The sequence below is a fragment of the Schistocerca gregaria genome, chromosome X (genome assembly GCF_023897955.1).
Source record: "Schistocerca gregaria isolate iqSchGreg1 chromosome X, iqSchGreg1.2, whole genome shotgun sequence".
NCBI lineage: Eukaryota > Metazoa > Arthropoda > Insecta > Orthoptera > Acrididae > Schistocerca > Schistocerca gregaria.
In genome coordinates, this window is record NC_064931.1 from 504,970,147 (window position 1) to 504,994,032 (window position 23,886).

The 23,886-nt window shown below is 38.4% G+C and overlaps 1 protein-coding gene across 4 annotated transcripts in view; it reads right to left on the bottom strand.

Moving 5' to 3' along the window:
- Nucleotides 1-23,338, bottom strand: part of LOC126299607 (protein purity of essence) — a 417,439-nt gene extending 394,101 nt beyond the window's left edge. For 3 of the 4 annotated variants that reach the window (XM_049991641.1, XM_049991639.1, XM_049991640.1), the window contains exons 1-2: nucleotides 23,038-23,312; nucleotides 9,432-9,529 (exon numbers count right to left, since the gene is read on the bottom strand). In XM_049991641.1, coding sequence (XP_049847598.1) covers nucleotides 9,432-9,529; nucleotides 23,038-23,156 — 217 coding nt within the window. In that variant the 5' untranslated portion in view covers nucleotides 23,157-23,312. Of the gene's footprint in view, nucleotides 1-9,431; nucleotides 9,530-23,037 lie in introns of all 4 variants that reach the window. The other variant, XM_049991638.1, reaches the window with a different exon arrangement.
- Nucleotides 23,339-23,886: the final 548 nt, after the last annotated feature.

The window sequence follows — 23,886 nt, forward strand, 5'->3', positions numbered from 1 at the left end:
CGATTTGGGATGACAGAACTAGAACTGTGGTCCTGAATAAGAACAACATGTTTAGAAAACACTTTAGAGACAAGACTGATCATAATAAGGAACAATCCAGAATCAATAAGACTCAAGCAAGGCTAGTTGTTACAGAGGAACAAGAGAAGTGGCCAACACAAGGAATGATGAACTGAGAGAGATAGTTAATGGAAATAAGAAAATGATATATGGGATGATGAAAACTAGAACATTCCAAATATCTAACAGGCAATAATGGAAATCTCATTGTGGATGTTATATGATTAAAGAAACTTTGAAGTCTTACTTTGATGAGATGTTAAATGTAAATTCTATACAGTGTACACAAGAAGACAGTGTTGTGTTACATTCATCTGACTCACGCAATGGGACAGACATAACTTGCAATGAAGTTGAATACACATCTACATCTATATGCTGCAAACCACTGAAGTGCATGGCACAGAATACGTCCCACTATACCAGTTATTAGGTTTTCTTCCCATTCCATTCACATATGCAGCACAGGAAGAATGATTGTTTAAATGCCTCTCTGCATGCTATCTCATTAATCTAATCTTGCCCTCACAATTCACACGTGAGTGATACATAGGGAGTTGTACTGTATTCCTCGAGTCGTCATTTAAGGCTGGTTCTCGAAACTTTGTAAGTAGGCTTTCCAGGGACAGTTTATGTTTATCTCAACAGTCTGTCATGTCAATTCTTTCCACATCTCAGTAACATACTCCCCTGGGTGAAACGAACTTGTGACCATTCACGCTGTCATTCTCTGTATACATTCAAAATCACCTTTTAGTCCTATTTGGTATGGTTCCCCTGACCAATAAACTGAAGTCAACTACCGGCTTTACTCACGACTGAGCCTACGAGACCCTTACATTTGATATTCCTACAAAGGGTTACAAAGTGTCCTACAAAGTGTTGGCTAATTCCAACTGTGACTTTCTGATATTATATAGGATACTATGTTCTTTCATTTTGTGAAATGCACAATTTTACATTTCTTAACAGTTAAAGCAAGCTGCCAACCTTTGAATCACTTTGAAATCTTATCAAGAGCTGACGGAATATTTATGCAGCTTCTTTTAGACAGTGCTTCATTACAGATGGCTGCATCGTATGCAAATAGTCTGAGGTTACTATTAATGTTGTCTGCTAGGTTATTAATATACAACATTAACAGCAAGTGCCCCAACACACTTCCCTGGGGCACATCCAAAATTACTTTCACATCCAATGATAACTCTCCTTATAAAATGATATGTGCTGCAATCTCCCTACTAAAAAATCCTCAATCTGATCATAAATTTTGCTTGATACCCTGTCTTACTTTTGAAAATATTTGTGAATGTTGTAGTCAAATGCTTTCCAGACATCAAGAAATACGGATCTATCTGACTGCATTGATCCAACGCTGAAAAGTATGTCATGTGAGAAGAGTGTAAGTTTTGTTTCACATGATCAATGTTTTTGGAATCCATGCTGGTTGGCATGGAGGAGGTCATTCCGTTCGAAATATATCATTATCACTATGTTTATGCTCCGAATACGTTCTAAGATTCCATAACAAACAATTTGAAGGATACTGGACGGTAGTTTTGTGGGTCACTTTGACTACCCTTCTTGTAAACAGTTATGACCTGTGCTTTTTTACTACTGTGGAGCACAGGTTTTTGTTTGAGGGGGCCTAACTCAGGCACAAATTCAGTATATAATCTGGTAGGGATTTCATCAGGAACTGGAGCTTTTTTTTCTGGGGGTGTGATTAGGCAGGATCCAAACGAGCACAGTTTAAATTGCAGCAGCCGAATATTTTTGACAAGCATGATTATACATTTCACTGCTGTGCACTGAACAGTTTGTGGTTACCTGGTTGAATACATATTCCATTGAGCACTCCAACCTTTCAAGAGACAGCTAATTATGTGTGACATTGCTCAAGAACTCACCTTACACTGTTCTGAAGGATAATTACACTTTCTGACACCATTATTGCATAATTTGTAATCTATGAAAGAACTAAAATAAATATGAAAGGCCAATCTCAGGGCCTGGTCTTTTTTCAGCATGCGTAACCCTTCAAGATACATCAAACACAAATGAGCCAGTAAAATTTTAAATAATGGCATTAATGGCTGCTCTTCTGGGCCTGAAAATTATTGTATGTGACTTTCCCCCAAAGCGTTAAGTTTTGAATGAGGGTCAAACACACTGTGATTGTTCTCACGCGTAGCATAATTCGTCTAGTGTAAAAGGAAACTTACTTCGAAAGTACAACACTTCCAAACCATTATTCACAATATTATCCCAAGCTGTTAGAAGCTCGAACAGTTGTGATGTCATGTTCATAGAATGCAATTTATTGTTGAGAAGTATTGTACAGTCTTCGTCCTAAAGCCTTTAATACATTTTGCTGTTGGCAGACGCTTGTGTGTGCACTGTGTTCTATTGTTGAACATGGTGCATTTTCTTTGCAACTACTCTTTCATTTTGGCATTCTTCTCTCATTTATGTTTTACTACTCCAGTATTATTCTGCAGCAGCAGGCTAAAGTAAAATTCTTACACACACACACACACACACACACACACACACACACAAATGTTCAAAATAATTAGGGGACCATGTGTGTAAATATCTGATATGTTAAATATACAATGAAGTGCCAAAGAAACTGGTATAGGCACGCATATTCAAGTACAGAGATATGAAAACAGGCACAATACGGTGCTGTGATCAGCAACATCTATATAAGACAACAAGAGTCTGATGCAGTTGTTAGATCAGTTACTGCTGCTACAGTGGCAGGTTATCCCGATTTAAGTGAGTTTGAATGTGGTGTTATAGATGGCACACGAGCGATGGGACACAGCATCTCCGAGGTAGTGATGAAGAGTGGATTTCCCATACAACCATTTCATGAGTGTACCGTGAACATCAGGAATCTGGTAAAATATCAAATCTCTGACATTGCTGCGGCCGGAAAAAGATCCTGGAAGAATGGAACCAACAATGACTGAAGAGAATCGTCCAGTGTGACAGAAGTATGACCCTGCCACAAATTGCTGCAGATTTCAATGCTGGATCATCTACAACCATTCAACGAAACATTATCAATATGCGTTTACGGAGACTACTGTTTCATCTGCGGCTGCTTACGCTTCACAGTTGAAAGCTGGTGTCAACTCTACTACAGAATATTGATTTTTAACAGCACACACAAATAGAGACATGTACTGTATTTTACAGACTATAAAACACACTTTTTTCTTAGAAAAATTCCCTCCAAAATTCAGGTGTGTCATACTCAAAATTAACATAAAGATGTCCAGTGTTTGATTTAAAATTCCTGCCAGTCTTAAAAATGGCCTATATTTGATGCTATGGGAAACCTCTCTCTATCTGGCAATACTGGATTCAAGTGGCAGCAGCAGTGCACCGATGTGATGAACATGAGTTGCAAGGATTCACAAGCTTTCTAACACTACCACCTCCTACTCTGCCATCAAAAACCCAGAAAACTGTGTAGCCCATGTGTCACTGCAGTCTACAGTGCCAATGAACTTGAACTGAAAGTGATGTGTGTTACTGGTAACAATACAATACTTTTATTAGTAGCTAGTTTCGTAATGGAAAAAATAAAAGGTATCATACATTATAGGCTGGAAACTGCAAGTAATAGCAAATGCAGAAGAACATGGAAAAAGAGCAGCTATGTGGCATTTCCACCCTCCATCAACAGAAAAACTATTCACGGCTGGTGGGCTAGTAAAGCAGAACTGAAAAAACTGAGAAAGACTAAATGTGCAAACAGATGATTGAATGCAAAATGACAAACTATAAGATGACATATTGAAATGGACTCGAGGACAATGTCAAAACAGCATTGGAATTAATACAAAAATGATTCAAATATACGCTTGTAAGCTAGCACTACAATGAAACTTAACAGACTTTAATTATGAAGATTGTTGGTGCTACAGGTTTATGAAGTGTCATGGACTTGGAATGCAAACAAAAACCATAATTTTCAAGCACAAAACAATGCCAAAACCTTCTGAAATACTGCCAGTATTGTTCACGTAAATGGCAAGGGTTGGATGGACGAGGTTAGTATGAAATTATGGATTAACAGAGTGTGGGAGAGAAGGAAAGGTACTTTATTAAAAAGGAGTTCTCTTCCTGTGCTAGATCAGTTTAGAAGGCATTTGAAAAATTCTGTGAAAGAGAAATTGAGACAGGGAAATATAGAGCTTGCTGTTATTCCAGGATGACTTGCTTCACAACTGCAACGTCTTGACGTCTCAATAAACAAACAATTTAAGGTTTATATGAGAGAGGAATGGAACAAATCAATTATAGATGAAACCCAAATTGTATTAACACTGAAGGAAGCTTAAAACAATCTACAATCAAACGAGTGTGTCAGTAGATAAAGGATTCATGGTCTAGAGCGAGAGAAAATATTATCCTCAAATCTTTCAAGAAGTGCAACATAAGTAATGCTCTTGATGGAAGTGAAGATCATATATATATGAAGAGAACAACTAAGAAGAAGAAGAAGAAGAAGAAGAAGAAGAAGAAGAAGAAGGAGGAGGAGGAGGAGGAGGAGGAGGAGGAGGCGGTTCAAATGACAATTTTCAAAAATTTTTAAGGGTCATATAAACTAAGAATGTTTGTAGTCTGATTTTTCAATCTAATAATAAAAATGGTAAAAACATTATTTTTTAAAAATTGTTTAAAAATTAAAGTGCCCCTTATAGTCTGTGAAATGTGGTACACACAGTATTCTAAGCAGCCTGTTACAGTAACTAAATACCTGGGGCAGCAGATGGACCATTAGTTTGTATCTCATCTGAAACCTTTGCTACACAGATACCCTGAATAAAACAGTTAGGTTGCTTTTCCGGACTTCAACTTCGATTTTGACCTCTGATTGTGCATGTGTTGACAATTTTGGCTTTGTTCCATGGTACCGATTTAAGGTCACATTACTTGTATCATAGTCCGCGATGGCATTTGTGGAGCCTGGACTGGCAATGAGCTGTTATCAGCTGCACAGCTAGCCATTCAGCACTCAGTCTGTTTCCATATTTCGTACTGTGTAATGTTCCGTCACAACTGTGTGTTCTATTGTGTTTTATGGGTGAAGTTATGAGTGACTGGGAAGTGTGTGTACGTAACACAGAAAAACTGCATAAAAATTACTGGAAAGAAGCTGTTAGTGATGAAATAATGGATTCATTAATTATCAATCTGGCACCCACATCTAGTGACGCTATTTCTGAAGACAGTGGCAGAGAAACATCTGAATAAAAAGGTATGTGAATGGAATGTAAATTTATTTTGTACGTTTCTCACTACGTTTAACTTCTTGTCAAGCTGTTTGTAAAGTAGAAAGTAGTTCTGAACATTATTATAGAATCCATTCTTCTGTGCAAGAATCTGTATCACCGGTTTCTCTTCATCTCACTATGGCTGCAAAAGACTGAATACATATTCCATTCTGTAATGTGTATCACGAACGGCTGAAAGCAAGGGGAGACTACAGCCGTAATTTTTCCCGAGGGCATGCACAGATAATGTATGGTTAAAAGATGATGGCGTCCTCTTGGGTAAAATATTCCGGACGTAAAATAGTCCCCCATTCGGATCTCCGAGCGGGGAATACTCAAGAGGACGTCATTATCAGGAGAAAGAAAACTGGCATTCTACGGATCGGAGCGTGGACTGTCAGATCCCTTAATTGGGCAGGTATATTAGAAAATTGAAAAAGGGAAATGGATAGTTTGAAGTTAGAGATATAGTGGGAATTAGCGAAGTTCAAAGGCAGGAGGAACAAGACAATTTCTTTCAGGTGAATACAGGGTTATAAATACAAAATCAAATAGGGGTAATGCAGGAGCAGGTTTAATAAGGAATAAAAAAAAAAAAAAAAAAATAGGAGTGCGGGTACGCTACTACCAACAGCAACCTCCGCCACACACCGTCAGGTGGCTTGCAGAGTATGGATGTAGATGTAGATAGTGAACGCATTATTGTGGCCAAGATAGACACGAAGCCCATGCCTACTACAGTAGTATAAGTTTATATGATACTAGCTCTGCGGATGATAAAGAAATTGATGAAATGTATGATGAGATAAAAGAAATTATTGACGTAGTGAAGGGAGACAAAAATAGTCATGGGTGACTGGAATTCGAAGGTAGGAAAAGGGAGAGAAGGAAACATAGTGGGTGAATATGGATTGGGGTAGAGAAATCAAAGAGGAAGCCGTCTGGTAGAATTTTGCACAGAGCACAACTTAATCATAGCTAACACTTGGTTTAAGAATCATGAAAGAAGGTTGTATACGTGGAAGAACCCTGGAGATACTAAAAGGTATCAGATAGATTATATAATGGTAAGACAGAGATTTAGGAATCAGGTTTTAAATTGTAGGACATTTCCAGGGGCAGATGTGGACTCTGACCACAATCTATTGGTTATGACCTGTAGGTTAAAACTGAAGAAACTGCAAAATGGTGGGAATTTAAGGAGATGGGACCTGAATAAACCAGAGTTTGTACAGAGTTTCAGGGAGACCATAAGGGAACAATTGACAGGAATGGGGGGGAAGAAATACAGTAGAAGAAGAATGGGTAGCTCTGAGGGATGAAGTAGTGAAGGCAGCAGAGGATCAAGTAGGTAAAAAGACGAGGGATAGTAGAAATCCTTGGGTAACAAGAAATATTGAATTTAATTGATGAAAGGAGAAAATATAAAAACGCAGTAAATGAAGCACGCAAAAGAGAATACAAATGTCTCAAAAATGAGATCGACAGGAAGTGTAAAATGGCTAAGCAGGGACGGCTAGAGAACAAATGTAAGAATTTAGAGGCTTATCTCACTAGGGGTAAGATAGATACTGCCTACAGGAAAATTAAAGAGACCTTTGGAAAAATAGAACCACTTGTATGAATATCAAGAGCTCAGATGGAAACCCAGTTCTAAGCAAAGAAGGGTAAGCAGAAAGATGGAAGGAGTATATAGAGGGTCTATACAAGGGCGATGTACATGAGGACAATATTATGGAAACGGAAGAGGATGTAGATGAAGATGAAATGGGAGATACGATACTGCGTGAAGATAGTGACAGAGCACTGGAAGACCTGAGTCGAAACAAGGCCCCCGGAGTAGACAACATTCCATTAGAACTACTGGTAGCCTTGGGAGAGCCAGTCCTGACAAAACTCTACCATCTGGTGAGCAAGATGTATAAGACAGGAGAAATACCCTCAGACTTCAAGAAGAATATAATAATTCCAATCCCAAAGAAAGCAGGTGTTGACAGATGTGAAAATTACCAAACTATTAATTTAATAAGCCACGGCTGCAGAGTACTAACATGAATTCTTTACAGACGAATGGAAAAAATGGTAGAAGCCGACCTCAGCGAAGATCAGTTTGGATTCCGCAGAAATGTTGGAAAACGTGAGACAATATTGACCCTACGACTTATCTTAGAAAACAGATTAAGGAAAGGCAAACCTACATTTCTAGCGTCTGTAGACTTAGAGAAAGCTTTTGACAATGCTGACTGGAATACTCTTTCAAATTCTAAAGGTGGCAGGGGTAAAATACAGGGAGCGAAAGGCTATTTACAATTTGTACAGAAACCAGATGGCAGTTGTAAAAGTCGAGGGGCATAAAAGGGAAGCAGTGGTTGGGAAGGGAGTGAGTCAGGGTTGTAGCCTGTCCCCAATGTTATTCAATCTTTGTATTGAGCAAGCAGTAAAGGAAACAAAAGAAAAATTCGGAGTAGGTATTAAAATCCATGGAGAAGAGATACAAACTTTGAGGTTCCCCGACGGCATTGTAATTCTGTCAGAGACAGCAAAGGACAGTGTCTTGAAAGGAGGATATAAGATGAACATCAACAAAAGCAAAACGAGGATAATGGAATGTAGTCGAAGTAAGTCGGATGATACTGAGGGAATTAGATTAGGAAATGAGACGCTTAAAGTAATAAAGGAGTTTTGATATTTGGGGAGCAAAATAACTGATGATGGTCGAAGTAGAGAGGATATGACATGTAGACTGGCAATGGCAAGGAAAGCGTTTCTGAAGAAGAGAAATTTGTAAACATCGAATATAGATTTATGTATCAGGAAGTCGTTTCTGAAAGTATTTGTTTGGAGTGTAGCCATGTATGGAAGTGAAACATGGACGATAACTAGTTTGGACAAGAAGAGAATAGAAGCTTTCGAAATGTGGTGCTACAGAAGAATGCTGAAGATAAGGTGGGTAGATCATGTAACCAATGAGGAGGTATTGAATAGGATTGGGGAGAAGAGAAGTTTGTGGCACAACTTGGCAAGCAGGGACTGGTTGGTAGGATATCCTCTGAGGCATCAAGGGACCACAAATTCAGCATTAGAGGGCAGCGTGGAGGGTAAAAATTGTAGAGGGAGACCAAGAGATGAATACACTAAACAAATTCAAAAGGATGTAGGTTGCAGTAGGTACTGGGAGATGAAGAAGCTTACACAGGATAGAGTAGCATGGAGAGCTGCAACAAACCAGTATCAGCACTGAAGACGACAACAACAACAACAACGTGTATCACATATTGATCAGGTACACTTACTACATTTATCAAAAGACTGACTGTAGCACACTATGAACCATACTGTAGCAACATAGATTAAACTTCCACTATTGCAGCTGTCTGTAACATAGTTACCGTTTACACACTTCCAGCTGAGTTGACAATGCAGCATTCCTGGTATGCTGTGCGACTAGAGACCATTAATGCTGTTGCCAACTGCAGCAATGTTCACTCCACCATGTTTTTGGCTGGCAACTTAGCATCAGGGTTTCCATACACTATGTTGTTCACAACTCTGAACTGCTTAGTTTATGTCAGGCTGCGACAGAACCAACAACTCCTATTTCCAAAATTTGCTAACTTTGAGCAACATCTATTTTGCTGGTGGTACCACACACACACACACACACACACACACACACACACACACACACACACACACACACACACACCATACATATATATTTTAAGAATGTTAAGTACTGCCAAGAGCTACTGATGCAATAAATCTTTATTCTCCACAAGCTTTGACCAACCAATCACCACCAGGTAAAATAATGTAATTACATTACTCTGTGGAACTGTGCCACCTCATGGAAATAAACCTTCATGTCACGTGTGATTTACCAAATAGACAGCTTTTATCATCATAAATACTACAGTACAAATAATTTCTTATGCCTCAAACATCTTTCCCCAAGATAGAGCATCGTAATGTAAAACTTCTACAGCATAATATGGTACACAAAATAGTCTTTCAAGAAAAACATAGCTCTAATTGGAGCAAAAAAGTAACTGTATTTTTGTTATTGACACTAACCTGTTGATATGGCAGTAGAAAAGCCATCTGCTGCCAATACGGTGAATGATGTCAGGAAAGGTTCGTCGTCTGGATCAGGGTTCATGAAGACTATCTCACTGAAAAAAATAAACAGGAAAGGGCAAATTAAGAAAAACTATTGCAGAAATTACCACTATTCATTAGATTTTTTTGTGAAGGTTTAGTGAGGACAGTCTTAAAAACAGTGTTTTAATGGTAAGTTTCAAACGTATCCCTTGAAATATACTGTCTGCCAAAATAGTGAAGCTCTCAGAAGGGAAAGAGCGCACAAAATGGAACTTACAGGTTTGAGATGGTATCTGTCATTATTGCAGAGACAAATAACCTGGCAGAACGAGGTCAGTTACCCCCGCCCACCATGGCCCAGATATATGCACTGATTTGGTTGGGAAGGATGCAATAAAGCCAATGAATTGTCTCCTGAGACAAAATGCCCCACAAATGTTGTAACTGATCCTGGTTATCGAGGATACCAGCACTAAGTCAGAGTAGAACTACAAGCGAGCCCACACACACTATCACGGATCTTGCTGGCTACATGAGTACCTGAACATAATGCAGACAGTTCAGACACTTGCCATGTGTGGACGAGCATTGCTCTGTTGAAAAATGGCATCACATTCCAAACTGCATCAGGATCCCTACAAGTACTATGACAGTTAGTCAGGAGGTGAGAAAACTTGGATGGTCGAGCACCTGCTCATAAGCCACACATCACGACAGTAAACACAAAATGACACCTCGCTTGGTGTAAGGAGCATACACATTGAACAAATGAACAGCAGAAAAACATTGCGTGGAGTGACAAATCACGATACACAATGTGGCGATCCGATGGCAGGGTGTGGGTATGGCGAATGCCTGGTTAACGTCATCTGCCAGCATGTGCAGAGCCAACAGTAAAATTAGGTGGCAGTGGGCTCATTCCATGTCAATTCAACCAATTTGTGAAAATGTTCCAGCTGATAGCCTCAGATTTGGCTGAAATTTAGCACACCAATGCTACCAAGTGTGGAACACTCATGTACAAAATTTTAAGTTACCCTGCCAATTACTTCCAGAATTATGGATTGTGAAAGAAGGTGGCGTAAACCGGAAACTGCAACCCTCATCTGGCTATCTATCTTCAGACCCAGCTTCACGTCTTAATAACTTTGGAACTATTCCACACAGTCCAGTGAAATTTTTACAACCCAGTTACATCCACTTAGAGAACACACTCTATGAATCAAAACACAAAACAACATATTTGTGAGGGAAAACAAAAAATTCCAAAATGTGATTTAAAAAATGCAATATGTTAAAAGGTACATGTTGTAGGTGCCCTCTATGCCAAATATAATTCACTCAAAAAAGTTTTTTTTTTTTTTTTTTTTTTTTTTTGCTAAGCTTAATGTGGCCTAAACACACACACACACACACACACACACACACACACACACACACACACACACACACAGAACTCATCTTGCCCATATCAGCCACACAAGCAGAGTTACATGCACACGAGAATACAAAAATTTGAAAAATTACCATAAAAAGCATTGATTTTCGAAGTGTGGTAGCACAAAAGGGACAAGTGATATCCAATCCAAATTTCAAACACTGCATAAGTAGACCATAATATAATATGTGGCAAAATGTCAACTTGTTATTGCAAGGCATTTGTGTACAATAAAAGTTGACAGAGATGTATTTGGTTACGTTTCTTTTAACACGATTTAGCAAGTAATAGTGATGATGCAGACAGATTGTTTCAGATAAAGCTGCAGCAATTGTTGGGAACCATTAGGCAACAGAAAGTTAAACAATGGTAGTTTTCAGGGACAGAATGAGTCATTCTTAGGCAGGAACAACAAAGGAAACAAGTAACAATTACAGGTTACTCATGTTTTTAAGATTCTAGTTCAGACTGGTCAGTACTGTTGTGGAAAGTCAGTATGGAGGCAGAAGAGTGTACTAGTGGTGATTTTGTTCAAACAAGTTACAGTAATGGTAGAGCACAAGCATCTGAATGTCATAAAACAACATATGGAACAAAATGTGGCATTCGCTTTGTACTGTATGATCTGGATGAATCGGATCAAGATTTGTTGCTATGGAGGGATACACCCTGTGGGCACAAGAAGTACAGTTCCAGGAAACTTTAGTGTTCGTTATCATCATATGAAAGTGTTTCTGGATAAGTGTTCTTTCTTACAAAGAAGTTGTTTTGATCCTTTTCAGATTAATAAGAAGACAGTGAAGTGAAGCCTCAGAGAAACTGATATAAAATCAGTACTGAAAGTGAATCAGTGCATGGGACTTAACATGAAACCAAAAGAAAACTTGTGTTCCAGGTGTATTAGACTGCTAAAAAATGAAGAATATTCTGATAATTTACATAAGTGACGAAGAGTATCAGTCGCCTACAACCACAGCAGATGAGCAATTAAATACTTCAGTGACTGCTCTTGGTTTGTCTCCCATGAAGACGCACAAAGTTGGGAAAAGAGACAGGCCCCGCTATGGTAGACGAAAACTAAAAGGCGCTCAAATGGAATTGAAACATAAAATAGGAAGAACTATCTGTTCCAAAGGAACAGAAACCATGCCAGAAATGCTCTGATTTGGACAAAATTGTGCATGATTTGAAAGAAAAATGTGCCATATCCACAGGCCAGAAAAAAGTAGCTATTCTTACCCTTGCGCCTTCCAGCTGGTCTATTGACTACACTGCAAAGGAATTCAATGTTTCTACATATATGGTAAAGCAAGCTAGGAAAATAAAAGCAACCCAAGGACTGATCCACAACTTCAGCAGGCTCAGGGTAAGTAATTGAGTTCAGAAATAAAGGTGCTAGTGTTGGAGTTTTATGAAAATAATGACTACAGCTGAATAATGCCTGGAAAAAAAGACTATGTAACAGTGAAAATGGGAAATGTACGTGTACAGATGCAAAAAAGACTGTTGCTATGCAACATATCAGAACTATATGTAGAATTCAAGGAAAAGTATCCCAATACCAAAATAGGTTTATCATCTTTTTTTCAATCTTTGGCCAAAATGGGTTGTGCCTGTAAGTGCAAGGGGCACACACAATGTTTGTGTATGTGAGAGCCATCAAAATGCTAAGCTGACGTTTGCTGCTATAAAGGATTCTGGTCTGGATTACAAAGATGCAATGAATGTGCTAGTGTGTAACATCAGTTCCTACCAGTGCATGATACACAGGTGTGAAAAGTGTGTTGCAGAACACATGAATAACAAACTGTATGGTGAACTCCTTATGGATGACGATGAACTTGTTTCTTATAAACAATGGACACACATGGATCACACAAGTCTTGAAACAAAGCAAAGTACAGTGGAAGATTTTGTTGAAATGCGTTGTCAAAAAACGGACAAACTGACCACACACAGCTTCACAGCAACACCACAATCAGCTTATCTCCAGTTTTGTAAGGATAATTTGAAAGAAGATGAAATTATAGTAATACTAGACTTTTCTGAAAACTACGCATTTATAGTTCAAGATGCCATCCAAGGATATCATTGGGAGAACAGTCCAGCAACTCTCCAGCCATTTGCGATTTACTATAGAGGTGTATCAAGTGATGTGTGTGTCAAGAACCTGCACATTTTTAGTGACTGTTTAATTCATGATGCCATTGCAGTTCATGCCCACATTCGCACTGTCATGGCATATGTGAAAAACAAGCTGCCTTACATACTTCAGCTACTAGTCAATACAAAAACTGTAAAAATCTCAAAAATTTATGCATGCATTACCATGATTTTCAGATTCACACAGAATGGAATTTTTTCGCAACAAGTCATGGAAGAAATGTATGTGATGGTATTGGTGCTACCATTAAGTGCATGGCATCACGAGCTAGTCTGCAGCACCCTACAGAAGGTCACATTCTAACACCTCTTCCATTATTTACCTGGGTGTTCCAGTTCCTACCACAGTGTCAGGGAGAGTACAATTTGCCACTCAATGTTCAGAGTACAGTTGTTAAAGTGTGGGAGAACTTCTGTTCAAAGCACAATCCTCTTGTTTTTAGAAGTTAAGGTGCAGTAAACATTAATGATAGGTTGTGTTAATCTGTCTATATGTTGTTGCTTAGTGATTAAACAGTTGTGGGAGAGGATAAGAAGAGGCGGAACAGTTTACGATATGTTTTTACAAAATTGTGTTGTGGAACAATGGCCACATCACCAAATACACCTGTCAACTTCCATTGTACACAAATGTCTTGCAATAACATGATGAAATTTTGAGATGTGTATCATTATGGTCTACTATGCAGTGTGTGAAATTTGGCTTGGATACCACTTGTCCCTTTTATGCTACCACACTTAAAAAATCCATATTTTTCAGGCAATTTTTCAAATTTTTGTATTTTCGTGGGCAAGATGAGTTCTGTGTGTGTTTAGGCCACATTAAGCTAACCACAAAAAAAAAGAAAAAAAACACCCTTTTTGAGTGAATTATGTTTGGTATAGAGGGCACCTACAATATGTACCTATTAACATATTACATTTTTTTAATAACATTTTGGAATTTTTTATTTTTCCCTCAGAAATATGTTGTTGGTGTTTTGATTCATGGGGTGTTTTCTCTAAATGGATGTTACTGGGTTGTAAAAATTTCACTCGAATGTGTGGAATAGTTCCAAAGTTATTAAGACGTGAAGTTGGGTCTGAAGATACATTGCCAGATGCGGATTGCAATTTCCGGGTCACGCCATCTTCTTTCACAAGTCATAATTCTGGAACTAATGGGCAGGGGAAACTAATACTTTGTACACGAGTGTTTCACACATGATAGAATTAGTGTACTGAATTTCAGTCAAATCTGAGACTATGAGATGGAGTCCCTGGTTGAACTGACATGGAATGACCCAGTGATGTTATGGTGTGGTCGTGTTTTTCATGGAGGGGGCTTGCAGCCCTGGTTGTTTAGTGTGGCCCTATCACAGCACATGCCTACATTGATGTTTTAAGTACTTTCTTGCTTCCCATTGTTGAACACAATCGAGCACCTGTTCATAATGCACAGTCTGTGGCGGAATGGTTACACAACAATAACATCCCTATAATGGACTGACCTGCAGAGAGCCCTCACCTGAATTCCATAGAACACCTTTGGGATGTTTTGGAGTGCCGACTTCGTGTCAGGCCTCATCTACTGACATCGATACCTCACCTCTGTGCAGCAATCTGTGAAGAATGGTCTGCCATTCCCCAAGAAAACTTCCAGCATCTGACTGAACGTATGCCTGCGAAAGTGGAAGCTGTCATCAAGGCTAAGGGTGGGCCGACACCATACTGAATTCCAGCATTACCGATGGCGGGCGCCACGAACTTTTAAGTCATTTTCAGCAAGGTGTCCGAATACTTTTGATCACATAGTGTATATCACTTGTTGATAATTCTGTTTCACATAAGCATATGGCATATTTATGTTTTTCATGGTGATCACTAAACATCTGACGCTGTTCATACCCTATATATGCCTTACCGGGTAACACTAAACTTGAACACCACTAATGCACCCTGGTGGCCGTTCTACCTGTCACAGGCAATTGAAACTCTCATCATTTACATATCTACGCCTTCTGGATGCTTCATTCCTTTTGTCAGTTAGTGTATTACTATGTCTCTCTATTCTCTACACATTAACGCATCAGTATTACTCCAGATTGAAAGATATACGATTTGGAAGAGGATGGAATTGTTTCCCCCTTACTGGATGCAACTTATTTCCTTGATTGGACATGAAATCATGAACTGCTGCATAAGACAGCAATCGGTTTGATGTTTAAAACATATATAGCCTACGTTCTAAATATTGGAATTACTCCGAAACAAGTATTCAGATTTTGAAGAGTGAAACGTCGCTAAATCCATCTATCTTACAAATACAATAATAGCAATTCAAAAAACCAAAGCTGATAAAGATCTCTCTGAAATTAATACACTACTGGCCATTAAAATTGCTACACCAAGAAGAAATGCAGATGATAAATGAGTATTCATTGGACAAATATATTACACTAGAACTGACATGTGATTTGGGTGCATAGATCCTGAGAAATAAGTACCCAGAACAACCACCTCTTGCCGTAATAACGGCCTTGATACGCCTGGGTATTGAATCAAACATAGCTTGGATGACATGTACAGATACAGCTGCTCACGCAGCCACACTCACAAACTAAACCAAAAACATCACCTAACATACCACCAGAGAGCACCACCGATCGCATCAAAATGACATCTACAAACACGCCACTCTCGCAAACTAAATTCCGCACTGTCGTGACGTGACGCATAACAACAGCCTTACGTCACGGGTCAAAGCCGACGCGTGGAATCGGACGCTTCTGTCGACCCTGTCATGGCTGTGATATGCAAGCTGGGGACAGCAATTATTAAAACAAAGACATTTTTCTTGAAGCAATATTTTTTCATGAAATTTCAGGCACTAACTTCTCCTCGAAATGCGAGAAGAATCATATCTTGAACTTAACCTTGTGGCGTACAGAGTTCACTAAAGTTAACAGCAGTTGATGGTCACTTCATTGGTGTTATCAGTCAGTCCTTCAGTCCTGACAGTGCAAATGCACATAGCCCACTGCTGTGGGTACTCCCCACAGGTTGTGTGTTCTGCATGCATTTGCAGTGTCATGATTGATTGGAAATGCCAAAGAAGGGACCATCATTTAAAGCTGTCCACTGCAGTAGAAATATTGCACCATAGGGTTAAATGTGAATTGCAGAGCAGTCCTGTAGATGTAGGAAGAGAAAGATAAGGAAGGAATCTGTGATTTTGTTGTAGAAATCATCCCAGATTCAGATGCAAATAATTCAGGTATACAATGAGAATCTTTAAACAAACTGCTCTAATAGGTATTTAAAGGAACTGTTTCTAAACACACACACACACACACACAAGTAGTAGCGCTTGTGAAAATTACACAGCAAAATCTGCCCTTGGGGTTTCCCAGCCATTTCATGCTACGCAACTTTAATCACTTTTACCTGCAAGAAATCTTTGATAATGTATGGGATAATAACTGCAGAGAAAATTTACTGATCAAAGTGAGAGACAGTAGGTGAAAACAAAGCACCACAGGTACACTACACTGAAAGGTAAAAATGTCTAGTAAAGACAGTCAGACACAGCAAAAATAATCTGAAGACTCCAAGACGATTTTTGTTCAGAAACTTAAGTGCCTGATAAACGGAACAGTATGTGAAATATTCATGCTATTTATGAGCATACAGCATATCCACCCCATACACTATTGAGGACAACAACAAACATACAATGAAGTTAATCAGTCCCTATTGAGGACAACAACAAACATACAATGAAGTTAATCAGTCCCTAAGTTTAGAGCATATGATGGGCACATAGAGACTCAAGTTTATGAGCAAGATATATCCCAGAACATGCATCAAATACAATGAATCTGACATAATGAAGATTTGAAACTTACGACTGTGTCATTCAAAGTTGGATTGTGATATGGCACGCACATTAGAACTATGCAATGGATATTACCCATCTTTCATGTGCGCTCTGCTTATTTATTAATGGTGTGGAATCTTTAACATGTTATACACTTTTGATAAATCACAATAGAAGCTAAGAGAAACTTTAAAATATATATTATGTCAAGCGGCACCTAAGTTGTTTGTCTATTGTGTGTGTGTGTGTGTGTGTGTGTGTGTGTGTGTGTGTGTGTGTGTGTGTGTGTGTGTGTGTGTGTGTGTGTGTGTGTACACACGTATATACAGGACACGATTGTGGTAATACATCCTGAGCAGACAGAGAACATGAGAACCACTCTATTTGACACAAATGTAAAATTCAAAAAGGGGAGTGGAAGAAAGAGATTGCGAAGAAGAAAAGAAATTCTGGAAAATGATATGTTTCTCTGAAAATCTGAGGTCAGCAAAGAACGTTATAAAAAGGAATGTTTTATAAAAATAAACTCAAAAGATTAAGACAAGATTCATGAAAGATTCAGGTCAACAAAAGCGCCTGATTCCACCTGGCAGATTCTGTGGTGTGCGACGTCACGGAGTTTAGTTTGTGTGTGTGTGGGGCATTTATAGGGGTCGTTTTGTTGCGGTCGGTGGTGCCCTCTGGTGGTGTGTTTATGGGTTACATGTTATGTGGTGTATTGGGTTCATTTTCGTGTTACTGCTTGGCCCGTGAGGTATTGTTTTTGACTGTGCTTCGACAGGAATCAGTTTCAGTGAGTTAACAATTTAGTTTGGTGTTTCTAAGTTACAGAAGTTTTGTTTGCTGTATATCTGACCTAGAGTACAGCGCCAGAACTTTTTTGTGGTAAGTAGTCGTTCTTTTCGCTGTATTTTTTGTGCGTTATGATGGTTGGTGGGGTACTTCTGAGTTGTTTGGTTGGTGGTATCAGTGACTTGCTTTTGTGAGTTGCTGCTGACCTATATAGGTGAAGTGTTTGATTCCAATGTGCGGCTGTAGCTATGGATGTTTCAATATTGTGAGCTGCTGTTGACCTATACAGGTCAAGGGAAGTGTTCATTCCAGTTTTGTTTGTTTTTGTGGTACCAATAGTTGTGGCCCACTATACCCCCTCGCTCAAAGTCCGTCAACTGCACATACGGTTCACGCCCATGCTGTCGCGGCATGCTACCAGTGTTAAAGACTGCGATGGAGCTCCGTATGCCACGGCAAACTGGCTGACACTGACGGTGGCGGTGCACAAATGCTGCGCAGCTAGCGCCATTCGACGGCCAACACCGCGGTTCCTGGTGTGTCCCCTGTGCCGTGCGTGTTATCATTGCTTGTACAGCCCTCTCGCAGTGTCCGGAACAAGTATGGTGGGTCTGACACACCGGTGTCAATGTGTTCTTTTTTCCATTTCCAGGAGTGTATTTAATGTTCCCTGTCACACTGAGCAATCAAGTAAATTATATTGTCTTCTAGAAGGCGCAGCAGAAAACCTTCAAAATTGTTTTTTCCCTTTTCATATCATTTCATAAGTAGTAAACTCCAACATCCAGACAATATATGATTATGATAAGATTTTGTACTTGGCTTTCAGAATAAAAAATCATAACCATACAACGTTTCCACTTAGGTGACGCTCATTCAGTCAATACGACTTTAACTTCAACCTGCATGGAAAAAATTCTAAGAGATACTGAAAACATTGAACTAATATATTACAGTTCTTCTGAGCTGCAGAAAGAAATCCTCTGGAGTGATAGAAGGAACGGACATCATTGAGAACTGGGTATCAGCTTTATTGCCATACTAGGACAAGAAAGCCAAAGGAAAGACAATTTGAAACACAAAAATATGGTATTGAGAGAGAGAGAGAGAGAGAGAGAGAGAGAGAGAGAGAGAGAGAGAGAGAGAAAGCTGTCATATGTGATATGATCTTCTCTACATGATGCTGCAGTTCATGAGACAGCAAGCACAATCTGTCAGCTATGCAAAGACAGTCATTGCAGTTAAACAATTATGAAGTGTTTGTTGTGGAGATTTAAATGTCCACTGTCACTCACGTCTATATAAGGAGACGGGCTGTACATTTCGCCCGAAGAGGGAAGACCCTCATATGCCTCTGTAATGATGCAGCAAAATCCGCTAGAAGTTTACACCAATTAACATATTAGATTTACAACTTCTGCAAAGTGTCTTGAGGACCAAGGACACCATCTCTTAGTACTGATGATTAGTTTGTGTTATGGACATTCTTCTGAAGTGCAGCTCCATTCTTAAACACAATGACGGACTTGTGAACCAAATCTGTGCCTTTTAGTGCTATTTACATTACACAGTTACATATAAAACAAATGTTGACAAAAAAGCACCCCACACACAAAACTTCACTATCAAATCTCTGGGCACTACCTACTGACTGTACAGTTCATGTTTCTTTCTGGAAAGATGGTCTTAGTCTAGCAGAAAAACAATCACACTCAAAAGTTCAGAATTACTAATACTCCATAAGCAACACTTACAAAACAGGTAACTCATTCCTGATTCCAAAAACTAGCACCATAAGTAAAGAAAGTAAGTTAAGAGTAAAGTTTTAAATAGTCACAAAAGAAAGAATGTATTTCATTCAGTTCTAAAGTTCCTATCACTAATATTCTATGAGGATTTCATAAATGATGTTAGAACTATAAAAGAACGGACACTATGTCCAACAGCAGAAACAAATATATGTAGAGAACTGAACGTTTCAGTTTAAGATTGTATCAACAACGAGGTAATTAAAATACACGCTCAGATGGCAATGGATGGGGGCGAAAGAAATGACCACGTCCTTTTCAATAGAACCATCTCAGCCTTTTCCTTATGCAGCTTGGAGAAACCATCGAAAGTCTAAATGTGGATGCCAGACAATAATTTGCACCAAAAGCCAGTCCTGTGTCTTACCACTGCAATATCTCACTATGTTTTGAGTATTAAAACAAATACAAAATGCACTACAGCTGTATTTCCGAAGTGCCAACAAAGATATATCAATTAAAAAAGCTAGCACATGGCATTAAGTAATCCATGCTATTAACTATCAATATCTTAACAGAAATAATCAACTGAAACTAGTTGCTTCATATGAACAAACTGCACAGAATGATAAATGTCTAAAAATACAAAGCTAAGCAATAACTCACTTCACTATGATCAACAACTCTGTAAAAGTTACATACTTTTCAATATGGCACGGACCTAAACATTAGGCTGTATTACTGGTCAATTTGTTATGACAACATTTATTTGGATTTCACATTCATTGGTTTCGTCAACTCATTATCAGTTTGTCACTTCCCAACCTAACTTGAACGTTGGGCTGTGCTACAGATCAGTCCATCACCACAACCAAGATTTCAGGGAGAGTGAGGAGGGCCGCTGTCACACTTTAATCCACAGTTGCTCTACAGTTTTAGATAATAAACCACAATAAGTACAGGTTTTCCAGAAAATTTGATTTAAATAAGTATTAACAACACTGTGGTATACAATTACTGGTAAGCTCATTACAGAAGTTAATTTAGCAAAAATTAGCAGTGTTAAACTCAGAAAGGACACATATTGTTCATGGTAAACAGTCTCCTGCATCACTGAAAAACGAACTAGTCATTTCAAAAGCCTCTCATGAAAAGAAAGGCTTCAGAAGTAGGCCTACAACACGAATCACAAACTACGAAAGAGATTATCACAACTACAATTACTGTCACATTTCAATTCTAAACAGCAGTTATTCTACTAGTTTAATGAGGAATGGGGATACAGACATTATATAACATCAGAAAATGATCATTTTCACTTATGGTTGCCAACAAAATAGGGTGGGTTGAATCTACTGATACCCAACTTCAGCTCTGACCCAAGACAATGATGTGGCATGTGCCCTAATGTGCAAAATAATAAATAAAACAGCACACTGACAATATTTATTTTGCTTCTATTTCATTTTTCTGAATGCATGTTGTGGTGACTGGCAGATGTGTAATGTAGTCCAAAGCACAGATTAGTTTAAAAGGTGACACTTTGGCTGTGAGATGACACAGCCAATGAATGTGATATCATGACAGTAACTACAGTTCTTCTCACAACACATTTGATTTCAATGAATGGTTTACATCCACCATTTTTTGACACCATGGGTAGTAGAAGTGGGGCGGTACTCGTAGGTTCAATATTTCCACAAATTTTACTGGTTGCATCAATTTGAACTGTCATTAACAGGCAAACACAAAGGGTGCCATAGCACACTGATAATGATACAAGTAAACTACATGCACCAAATCCTAATAAATGATTCCAAAGAGACGACTCTCAGAATCAACCCAATGCCTGAATTTTGTCACTAACACACCACTGTGGCAGTTGTATAAACAAATACTTTGTAATATTGCCATTGTATGCAATAGCACTCATTATGTATGCCTGATAACGACAATTACTTGTAACCAATAAACTGTCTTGGAAGGCAGAACCAGGAAGAACTATATTCAAAAGAAATTATTCTGTTTTCATTTCATTTCTGCTCACAATGTCCAATTCACAGCTAACAATAATAATTAAATGTTGGGACTTCTTACAACAGGATCAAAGTTTGCACATTGTTCTAACCAAATGCTTTTCTTAGTTCTTCCCTTAACAAGGGCAACAGGCTCCCAGAAAAGAAAGATTAGAGTTTAATATTACACCACGTATTAGGTAATTACAGATGGAGCACCTTGTCTTAATAGAAGAGTCAATTGTGATACCCAAACATGTGATACAGAATGTTGTAAAAATCAAACGTTCACGACACTACTGTAGTTTCTCATGAAGTCCCAATGATCTGCTGTTGTGCGTATATTCCATGAACAGGACCCTAAACACAAGAAGTCGTTAATGCTCCCAAATGTAAGTTGCACAGTCAAAACATTTTTTAAAACCATACATATGATAAAAGTAGCAACTGCTAATTACTATTTGCAGTTAAATCCATCACGATATAAGGAACGAAAACTGGAGTTTAACATCCCATTGACAACAACTGAGGGACCGATGACCATGTAGTTTGGCTCCTTTAAAAATCGAACCGACCAACTAACAATTGATATAAAATGTATTACAAACAGCAAAGTAAAATTTGAAACAAACTGAAAAAGGAGACAGGGATTACTAACTCACATCTAACTCGTTCCACATTATTACAATTAATCATACAACATGATCCATGCAACACAAAAAACCAACAAAGAATGGTGCTACTATTATACATAATTTATGAAGCCTGCATGAAGTAATATAATAAAATATATTGACTCTCCCACTTGCCTATGGAAAAACATGAAGACATAGCTACAGACATTTACCTTACCATTGTTAGCTCCAAAACGAACATACAAAATTAAATTTTAATCTCATTCTATTTCTCTAAGATTCAAAACATACTAAATAACAGTTCCATGAATGGACCGCACCCAGGTTGAGAAATGTTCTTTGGGGGGAAGGGGCGCTTTCCTCTTCACTGGATCTATAACTTTCCTTCCGAAAACATAGTTCAATAATTACAAGTTCGGGTTTAATACTTGGATGGTAAAATGCAGAACAAGCGCGATCATTTTTGACACAACATCTGCATGCAGACATTACGCGTCATACATGAAAGTCCGGTACTTTTGATTTTTAAGGATTGAAAAATGATTTGTATGGCATTTATTTTTGCTGGGTGGTCCTACAGAATGGTCGCCAGTTACATGCAAAGATGGGAATCAATAACAATCAACATACAATTTACACAATGTGCAACTATTGCGAATACTGCATTTTAACATAAGACATGTTCTATATGCTAACAAATGTTTTGCAACGTTACAACCCAGAAATTATAATATGATGTTACTTCGTTCTGTAGTGTCACATATATAGGACGTAGCATTAATACAGAGCACAACAATGTTTAAAGTCTTTCCATTTACCTCACAAACTACGCGCACAAACAATTATCGGTTCTAGCAACTTGTTATCATTCATCATGACAACATACACAACAGATGAACACGACGTCAAAAATAAACATAAACCCATACCTTTTTTTAATATGTTTTGTAAGTTCGACGACGTCATTTTTGTTAGGGTGTTCCCTTAAATCCAGAACGATTTTCCTCATCCCTGGAAAATCAAAGCCGCCGCCGCTCTTTGATGCCATGGTCTCTTCTGAATCAAACGAAACTTTGAAATGAATCTTGTGAATTCTTTACTTTCCTTCCACGCTGCATCGCATCAAACTTTCACATCAACGAATTAACGATTACTTTTCATCTCACATATCGCATTCTTAAACCACCATTCCCACAAAGCTTGCCGTCATCTCACTAACTGTTCATCAAAGATCTTCACCAAAGACACATCTATCAAAAACGGCAAAGATCATCCACTGTAACCAAATGCCAAATGCCCCTGCACAACAAATTGTACGTTTCCAAAAACTGTGAGCGAAAATGTGATGTTTTATATCAATATACAAATACAATGAAAGAAACATTAATCTCTATGCACTCGATTTCATAGAAAGAAATTCACTGTAGTAAATACTAGAATAATTTGAGTTTAATGCAAAAATAAATACAATCCACTAATAAGACCGGACAACATGCTGCTACGTACCCCGTAAGATATTGGATTATTTACTTAAATCAGTAGACACCACTCATATGTAAACAAAATGTCACAAAGTAAAAGTTGATTCATACTAGACCGTTATTTCAGTACACGCCTCGTCAACTTTATGGTGTATTCACACTGGACGTCACGTTATATTACGCCATATCACATCACATTGTTTGCTTAGCCCAGTACCATAGGGTGTAATTATGTTATGAGTTACCACCCGTAATTCAAAAACTCGAATTATATTATCGGATTTGAGGAACTAACAT